Raw genomic sequence first — 10,373 nt, forward strand, 5'->3', positions numbered from 1 at the left:
GCAGAAGCCTATCTGGGAAAAAAATGAATACGTCTTAACCAAACTTTCTTGATGCTGATTGGCCGAAAAAAAAAACGTACATTAACTGGTTTAATCGAGACCAATCATTAGAGTAGCCTAAGTCTCAACCTGCGACGTTGCACCTTGTGTAGACCAGTAACTCGTTGCCCCGTCACATGCGTGAAGTCAGAAACAGTTGATACGTATAAATAAGGTTATAAAGAGAATGGGAAATAGTTATTTAGGAGATTAAATTGTTAGGGGATGTCTTGTGATACTGTTCGTATCCAAAAATAGTGTACGTATATGAAATATAATACCGCGGATCGAAGTTTTAATTTAAACGTATCTCCCTCGAAAGTCAAGAACACACTATATTTCTTTATTAATTTTCATTAGAGAAATCAATGGCTTTGTCTGCACGAGATTCGGAACAACATGCAAGTCGCAACTGGGTTTGTTAGGCCTTGTGAAACACAGCACTCATCCTAGATCATTGCCATAGCATTATTATTATTATTAGATTTGGGCCGTGACCATAATTCATAATATATATAGGTCCGTGACATAAAAAAAAAAAGGTGTCCCTTTACGCTTACATTTAAAAAACATAATCAGAAATTTCTATGTCGAACATCATAATAGAATCTCATCACCTGCAACTTCCACTAGCGGCACTGGTAAGTCTATAGTCTATCTAGACAAGCCTTCCATAATTACATTTAAAAAATATATATTTGTAATCTTTATTTTGTACTAGATCTCTAGGTTGATTAGAAACCTGATTCAGTGATTCTACTTACTATCATTTACTATGTCTATTACTAGGTTAAGATAGAATCAAAGAATTCATATACAAATTATAAGATTACGTATAATCTGGCCACGTACACTCGTTACGACTCGTATATAATATTATATAGTGACTTTTGTCACTAAGTTTCATAGTATATAAAGTCTACTTATCGTCTTATGTCTTATTAATTATATTAGTCTTATACTTAGTTATAGTCTAGTCAGTATAGGAATAGCCTTCTAACTTAAATAGGCTTGAATAGGGCAGTATTATATTTAATAAATGTATAGTCAATTAGACTCAATTGTCTCAATAGTCTTTAAAACATTTTATGGCAGATTTATTAATTATGATAATCCATCATTATCATATGATGTGAAAATTAAATATCACAATCATAGCAGGATCATCTATGGAACATCTAAATAGACCAGTTAAGTACCTCACTTTAAGTCCACTGTTAGCCAACAATCACAAAGACAAAGAGGAGTGGCTCAATCAGGCAGAGCTATGTACAAAGAAATGACCACACCAAACAAACTTGTCAGTTTTGATTTCCTCCCCAGCAAAGAGCAATCAACTATCTTCCAACTAATAACAGGACACACACCTTTAAATTACCACCTTAAAACAGAACAAATTCCACACACCTACCCCTCTGTAGACACTGTGCCCAACCTTATGAAACCTTGAACCATATATTCTTTGAATACCCCATCTTAATCCACTTTAGCAGACCCTACCTCCTCCACAGCCCAACTTAACCAATACCTTGTATGGCAGTGCTAATCAACTGAATAAAACTTAAACAGCACACTATTTTTCCTTGTGTCTGCAAAAGAGATTACAGCTCCGCAGCCAAAAACTGGCTAGAAAAAGAAGAAGAAGAATGCCTGCTTATCATTCTTTATGGTTTATCTTGCATTCATTGGCATAAAAAAAAATCATTAAAAAGCCTCATAATTCGGTTGCATGATTATCAGGTAAAAAAAAAAGAAAATTTCCATTCATGTTAGATGTTGACTTACAGTGGAATTTTATTGCATTGAGTAAAATGAAAGTAATGGCGGATATGTAAAAAACAAAATTGTAGTTGCCAATTACATCTCTATCTTATTCTAAGTTGCTTGATAATTACTTTTAACTATATATTAACTGCAAGCTCAATTTTAATAGGATGCAACAGAAACAGCTTAATTGAATATCAACCTTGATTTATTTACAGATATGGGGATGGTAATCTAGTCTATCATAGTATCACTATACCACTTCAATATCATCTAAACTTGCAGTGTTTAACTAGATCTGTCAACGATGTTACCTAGTTAAAAACCAAGCCTATACTGTTATTTTTGGGCTTTTTACCCAAAATATTATAATCTTGTGTGTCATGTCACCATTTCTGCTGTCTCAGATCTCAAGTGCACATTTCTATTTACATTACTCTAATGAATACATCAATTGTTCTCTAAACCCTAGATAGTAAAGTACATCTTTCAGTCCTTGTGATCTATAGAGCAGATGATATAAAGGTCATGTATTTCTATGGCCGATGATTAACAAGAGTGCTCAGGGGCATCCTAAAAATCCTAAAGTTCAAAATTCCTGCCTTCACAGAGACCCCTCATTTTAAAAGCCAAGCAAATTACTACTCAATTACCAAGCTCCAGGCTTACTTTAGCCTTTGTAAATTAAAAGCTGCTCAGAGTGTTTAACATCTAGACAAGATAACTGAAACTTCATAAGGAGTGCAGCTTGAAGCAGTAAAAAAGACACACACACACTCACATCTTCTTTTCTATATTTAGACAAAATATCAGCTATCTTTTAAAATCAAGCTTTTGACTTAAAAAAAAACCACAAAATCACTAGGGATGTGAAGCTCCTCATTACTCCATTCTGCTTGCTACTTAAATATAGCAGTACCCGGTATAAGCAGTTTTGATGTTTCTGGATAAATTCACAGTTTTAGTCTCATATTCAAATGTGCATTATATTGTTATTAATGACAATGTAATTGATACACTGAAATGATGTTGAATGTGTTTTTTATTTTATTTGCAGTGTGGTTTACCAAGTGCATCATTTTGCTGATCTTTTCTTTTTTTACAGAGCCTCTTTCTTTGTACCTTTTAGTGTATTCCGAGACAAAAATGTTGGTCGTTGTTCTCATCCTGTGCAGTTGTGTTTTTCTACAAGCAACTCCTGAAGTGCCTGAACATGGTGCTTTCAAACACTCAGAATCTCATTATAAAGATGGAATACATAATCCTGTTTTTGATCAAGAAGCTCTACTAGGTAACCTTTAAAATTTTTTAAAAATATATTATTTTAAAAAATTTTTATTAAGTGCTGTACTTAAATGATAATTTGATGCTACTCTATGTATGACTTAACTTGCTTAGATATTTAATATGATGCTATGTATGACTTAACTTGCTTAGATATTTAATAGGATGCTATGTATGACTTAACTTGCTTAGATATTTAATATGATGCTATGTATGACTTAACTTGCTTAGATATTTAATAGGATGCTATGTATGACTTAACTTGCTTAGATATTTAATATGATGCTATGTATGACTTAACTTGCTTAGATATTTAATAGGATGCTATGTATGACTTAACTTGCTTAGATATTTAATATGATGCTATGTATGACTTAACTTGCTTAGATATTTAATAGGATGCTATGTATGACTTAACTTGCTTAGATATTTAATAGGATGCTATGTATGACTTAACTTGCTTAGATATTTAATATGATGCTATGTATGACTTAACTTGCTTAGATATTTAATAGAATGCTTTACTATGTGCCCTTTAGGATCTCATAATGTGGACGATTTAGCTGAACTACCAAATGATGTACGCATAAAAAGGCTGCGTAATTTGGCAAAGTCGCATGACAGCAACAACAATGACATTATCGAGCTGGATGAGCTAAAAGAATGGATACTTCAATCATTCAGGTCTGTTTTCATTGTTACAATCTTTTCATTAAAAACAATTTTTTAAAAAGATACCTTATCCATTGTAACATTTTTAATGCAAAGATTTTATTCAAATATCCCCAAGTGTTCTTCTTGAATATGAGGTTACCATAACAACACATTTTTTCTATAAAGTGTTTTTATTAATTGGAGCTTAAAAAAAAATTATATTCAACTGCAGTCAGTCTTAAAGGTACCACCAACTACATTTCACTCAGATTTTAAAAAATTCTCCATGCTTGTATCCCTAATTATTCTGAATGAACTTGAATATATTCTGGGACTTTTAAGCCTCGGTTAAAAGATATTGTTCTTAGTTTTAAATGGCTCAGTCAGGGAGATACAAGCCCAATTCAAAAGAAATCTTCTTTTTTGAAGTAACGTCTGTATTATATAAGATAAGATAAGAAATAATTTAGAAATAGCTGGCAGTGAGCAGGTGGGAAATGAAATTATTTGTGAACTCAAGCGACTTCTTTGAAATGACATAGAAACTGACAGATTGATGGGGATAAGTGGGTAGAAATTCATGGTCAAACAGAAAGAATTCTCTTTGATCAGGCCAGAAAAGACCAGAGCTGTAAGAAGAAAGAGTGGAGGTAAAGTATGTAAAGATTTTCAGCGCTTGATCAGACAGGGAGAAATTGACAAAAATATCACAATAGTGAGTCCCATTACGTCTTGGCCCACGGAGACTTTATTTAGTTTCAGGGAACTCTCAGATTTCTAAAGGTCTTGTCAATTTGCCTGCTTGTCTCAAGTTTCTATGCCTTACCTTCACGGGGAGGAGGAGTTATCAAAGGATGAGAGTGTGCTGGGGATGGATGGGTGTAAAGGAGTAACAGTGAACAGGGGAAAGAAAGTATTAAGTCCAATTTTAGTCTAAATTCAATAGTTCTATAGTTACCTTTTTAAGTTCAAATTTAGTCTGAAATCCAGCTATTTATCTTCAATTTCATATGTTGTTTTTTTTTAAATCTAAGAATGCTAGACAGAGAGGAAGCCATGGAGAAATTACAAGAGGAAGATGAAAATGGTGATAAAAAGGTGACCTTTGCGGAAATACTTGGGAAACGACATGGTTACGGAGAGGAGGACCTTCCACTTTTGGAAAATTACGAGAGAGGTGACGAGGATGTTGATGTCTTGGAGGTAACACTGCTGCCACATGATATTAAAAAGTGTATTTTAGATCATGATTATAAGTTAATTCTGTCCAAACAACCATGCAAATTATTTCTTGATGACAACTGTATCAAATAATAAAGGAGAACTAGAAAGAAAAAAAAAACAATAAAAGAGAAGTTGTGGAGGCTTAAGTTTTTTATTCAATTGGGATCCTTATCATTTCATTTGGAAATCTCTGCATACTACAGTAAAGATTTAGGTGCTTCTGTGATATTTGACACTTATCTTTTTTTTTTCTCTCATATCTATCACTCTTTTCCCTTGTTTAACTGCATCATCTAACAAGGCTTATTACTTGAACAAGTTCTGTATATCTAATGAAAAGTTCACAGAATGATTTTTCACTTTTTTTTTTGTTTTGTCTTTCCATAAGCTGATTAACGATGACAAAAAGAGGTTCCTTGCTGCTGACCTAGACAAAGATGGAGCCCTGAGTCAGGAGGAATATGTAGCTTATTTTCAGCCCTATGATTTCCCTCACATGTTTCAAGTGGAGATGGAGAGATCCATGCATGACATTGATAAAGATGCTGATGGTTTTATATCCATGGAAGAGTTTATTGGGGGTAAGCTTTTAAAGCTAGTAGTTTGTAACTTTTATATAAGTGTCAATTTTATTCCATATTATTCTCAAATCTGTTAAAGTTGTGCAAATGTTTTAATTGTAGATGTTTAACACTATTCCTCCTTAGCCCATTCTAAGTATAAGAGTCCCCATTTCCAATGACGTTACAAATATTAAAGTAATAAAACCAATAAGAAAGCAATACGATTTGTCAACAAATATTTTGGTCAAATAACATTCATGGCTGTTATAAGTTTGTTTGAAAAACATTCATGGCTGTTATAAGTTTGTTTGAAAAACATTCATGGCTGTTATAAGTCTGTTTGAAAAACATTCATGGCTGTTATAAGTTTGTTTGAAAAACACTCATTTATTCTTCTCTTGGTCTTATGATTAAAAAAAAAAAAAGCAAAAAAAAAAATAAACATAGATCTATTAACACTAACCCTCAAACTTGAGAACTGCTGAACATATTTTAAAAAATTGACATTCAGGGACTGCTGGATGGGGAGAAGCTTTAAAAAAAAAAAAAAAAAAAAGAGGTACCTTGGGTCTATGGAGAAAAATGCTTAATACTATTTAGAAAATTGTATCCATAGAGAAAAGAATTCATATACTAGTTGTTTAAAAATGACATTGCACCAGCATTAGATGAAAATCTTTAGCTCAAGATTGCAATTTTTTAGTTTCTGGCCACTTGGAGAGGTGGAAGCATTGCTGTTCAAGTGCATAGATTTAAAAAAAAAAAAAAAAAAAAAAGATAATGTACAGAAAATGATGTGTGGTTGAGGGTTGAGAGGCTTAAAATGCTTGCCTTGGCTACCTATAGTTTGACACCCGACTCAAGCTGAATTATGTTTGTTGTGCTCCTAAAAACAGTTCAGAAACTCTCTGTATCATCCAAATACCCTCTTCCCCCACTGGTCCACAATAATAAAACCAGTGCTTTTTTTTTGTGACTGTACGCACCGGTACAGTGTTCGACACCTTTTTTCAATGTGGGGAAAAAAATATTTTTCTTGTATTAAAATGTTTATTATTAATTTATTAGTAGTTAAAAGTTGGGCAATCCATCACTAGGAGCCGGCACCTATTTTTTTAAATTAAAAAAGCCCTGAAAAGAACCAAAGTGCATTGAGCATGCTATATGCTATAAGCATGAAAGTTCCCCTATACCAAAGCAATTTACAAAAAATAATTAATTTGAATAGAAAACTACAGGATTCATTGTTTGGTAGTACACTTCTCAGAAAACAAGTGAATATAAATTTATTTATTTTATTTAAAAATTTAGAAAATGTAGATGATGAAACACGAATCTCAGAGATGACAAACTTTGAAGAACTTGACAAGGATAAAGATGGAAAACTTACTCCAGATGAACTGCGGCCATGGGCCTTGCCCGACAATGAAGATGTAGCTAAAGAAGAGGCAGAACATTTGCTCAACATGTGTGACCTCGACAGGGATGGTAAGCTCTCCATTGAAGAAATTGTCAACAAGGAGGAGGAGTTTATCGGAAGTTCAGCAACAGATTATGGCCGAACATTACATTTTGTAAGAGATGAGCTGTAACTGTGTGTATGATCCAATGTTTATCTGTTGTTTACTTGTCCTCTGAGTTGTGAGAGTTAAAGTGCTGTATCTATTTGAAATACAACAAGTGCAATGATGGCTTTCATTCATTCCCATACAAAACTTTGTCTAAACAAGCAAAACCAAAAGCAGATTTCTGCCTGAAATCAAAGTAGTCTTTTTTTTTTTATTTAATCTAATCACAAGCTGATACTGTAATGTTTTTTTGTATGTTTTTTTTTGTTGAAGCAATCCTCAATATACCCTATTCCTTAAGAGTTAGATAATACTGAATTCAAAGCTCTCTTTCAATTTTGTGTCATACTTTCATATCACCATGCTTAGTAAAACATAATTTACTTTAAGAGATATAAATTAATGTAATCTTTGTTTCTTTAAATAATAAATAAATAAATAAATAAAATAATCAAAGAATCGGGGAACTAATTTCTAGGGCCAAATTCACATTAGAACTCTTTTTTTTCCCTCATATTGCCATTTTATAATGGAACAGGTTGCCTGAATCAGGCAGGAAGACCAGTAACATAAAAGTAACAACATGAACAAATGTATTTTTATTAAAGGAGTGTCAGTAATTTTAAAAGATAAGTTGGGAACAGACTTTTATATAAAACAGAGACAAAATATTAAAAATTGTCTGCTGGTGATCAAAACAAAAAAAAATCTATTATTCCATGTATGTTTTAATAGCACAGGATGTAAAACATTTCTGAACAATGGGCCACTTTGAATGACTGATACCACTGTCATGGCCAGTCACCATGAACAAAAAAATATATAATATTTGTAACTTTTTAATCAATGATATGTTGTATATATATTTATATACATATATTTATGTGTAAGAAAAAGAATCAAATTATGATATTATAAAAAGACTAGTACAAGTAGCTAATTTTATGACTGTGAAACTTGATGATTTTATTCTTGCATGTTTTATCAATGTCTTCTGTAACTAATGTACTTGCAGTTTGTGATTTAACTTCTATGATAAGTTTTTGTACATTTTATTCTTTAAAAAAAAATGGTCATAAAAATACAATTCAGATATGCTGAAATCCTTTTGCAAATTCAGTGCACAAATTAATCAATACTATCTGCATATTCATAGAAATCAAGATCTGGAATTTCTATTTACCTTTTAGCCAGAAGAAAGGGAAAAAAATGAATGATATTTGGCTGCCTGGTAGTGCTGGCTAAATTATCATTCGGAATTTATCCATAGTCCCTTGTCCCAGGCTCATTCCGTGACCGCTTCCTTCCCCTAGTGTCATACTGCAGGAGGTTTGGACTAGCAAGTACATATCTTCCAACTCTGAATGAACATTCAAAACATTTTGACAGACACTTAAACTGCTTCTTGTTTCTTTTTAATTGAACAAAATTATTTTATCATTTGCTGTGATTTTTTTTTTCTTCTATTTCTTTGGTAATAGGCTTGCAAGATGCTGTGCAAAGTCTTTTTTTTATTTGCTTCAAGCGAAAACATTTCTCAATATATTTCCATAGATATCAAATTCATATCAGTTTAACACTTAAGTAAGCCAGTAATATTAGGAAAATCTGTCAATTCTTTCTTAAAATCTCCTTAGGGTTTACTCCTCGGCTATAGATGTAGTCCACACATGAGATGACATTTTTCATAACATCAATGTACCCAAGTACTTTTACATTAAAGCTCACTAAGGAACACTAGAATCTGTCTGGGAGGTCAGATTAAGACCCACAGGAACATCTTTTTCATACTCTTGTTCTAGCAGATATGACAGTGGAGATAATAGTTATGCTTTTCTGGGTTAAATCTGCCAATGTAAAATTGTAAAAGAATACACAATAATAAAATCCTTAAATAATCAATGCTTTGCATTCTACAAATTTTCTTACACCCCATGCATGTATCCAAAGTCACCTAGAGTGTTACGTCCATTCATGCCTCACAGTTATGTTGATCAATTAGATCAGTGATGGCCATGCCAATTTTGGCCCAGTGTATTCTGGCCAGTTACTTCTTGTCTAATAATGAAAAATAAAACTGCCCTTGATGTAATCATAAAGCTTATAGATCTAAAAACTTTTGGAGCTATCTGACTGACAATGTCAAGAGTTCCTTTAATCCCATGCCATCTATATTAATTAATCCTCTGTTGTATTGTGCAATACAAGAGTTGGATGGAAAAAAAAGGAAAGAATTTGTTCTTTTTGCAAATTTGCTGAAAATGATTTTCTCATTTCACAAGGTTAGATTCAGAGACTTGAGAAAAAAAGAAAAACTTAGGAATTATGAAAATAACTTGAGGAAATTTCCTGTTGACTGTAAGATTTGAAGATTGTGTAGCAGAGAAACCAGACCTGTGGCTTTCATTAACTGAACTCAAATCTAATGGTCATCTCAAAACAATTTTATGTCTCAAAATTAGATTTCTACTAGAGCTAGTTGAATTCCAGTTTTTCAAATTGAATAATCCTCATATCCAGGGATTGTTTTTGTGAAATTTGCATTTCCATATTTTTGTGAGCAGATTTGTTTTTCAGTAATGAAATGTATAAAAGCTGTGTCAGAAATAGATTGTTGGATGAACACACTAGTTCACTTTAAGATGTCTACATCCCAATCTGAAACAAATTATGATATCAAAACACTGGCAGCTTCCTGCGCTGTCAATTTAAATTGGGTATAAAATATCCTATTCAGATATTTTTTTTAAATTGCTAGAGCCTGTTAAAATGTGTCCTTTTTGAGACGATCCTAAAAAAAAAAAGTTTGTCCATCACTGAAAAGACTGACCATTTAAAAATAAATATACAGCAACATTGCAGCGAACACATACAGGGTATCTATTTTTTATGTTATTTTTTTACCTCAAAAAAAGTTTTAATGTCTCAATTGTTATTTATAAATTAAAAAAAAAAAGCCAAAGACATTTTTTTTTGTTGACATTGGGGCCAAGTTTACTATTAATGGTTTTTTTTTTTTTAATGTATAATTTTTAGTAATGTATCAAAATAAATATTACACAAAAACCAAAAATGTGCTTGTCCTTTTTTTTGTTTAATTTACTTATTACTGAAAATTCCTATACTGGTATAAATATAATTTTTTAAAGTCAGAATATTATGTTAAAGACGTTGCTATACATTCAATGAGATATTACATTTCTTTTTCTTACGAATCTCTTACGAATTTGACTAATTTATGTATACATCTGGTTCATAGGCTTCTACCACTAAAAGA

At 32.1% G+C, this 10,373-nt stretch overlaps 1 protein-coding gene across 1 annotated transcript; it reads left to right on the forward strand.

Moving 5' to 3' along the window:
- The first annotated feature begins 232 nt into the window (after nt 1–232).
- LOC106064556 (reticulocalbin-2-like) lies at nt 233–10,080 on the forward strand. The gene is made up of 6 exons (XM_056030171.1): nt 233–680; nt 2,909–3,094; nt 3,627–3,771; nt 4,776–4,944; nt 5,354–5,546; nt 6,840–10,080. The coding sequence occupies exons 2-6, from the start codon at nt 2,950–2,952 to the stop codon at nt 7,118–7,120; spliced, it is 933 nt and encodes a 310-aa protein (XP_055886146.1). The 5' UTR covers nt 233–680; nt 2,909–2,949; the 3' UTR covers nt 7,121–10,080.
- The last annotated feature ends 293 nt before the right edge of the window (nt 10,081–10,373 follow it).

This window comes from Biomphalaria glabrata, chromosome 5, assembly GCF_947242115.1.
Source record: "Biomphalaria glabrata chromosome 5, xgBioGlab47.1, whole genome shotgun sequence".
NCBI lineage: Eukaryota > Metazoa > Mollusca > Gastropoda > Planorbidae > Biomphalaria > Biomphalaria glabrata.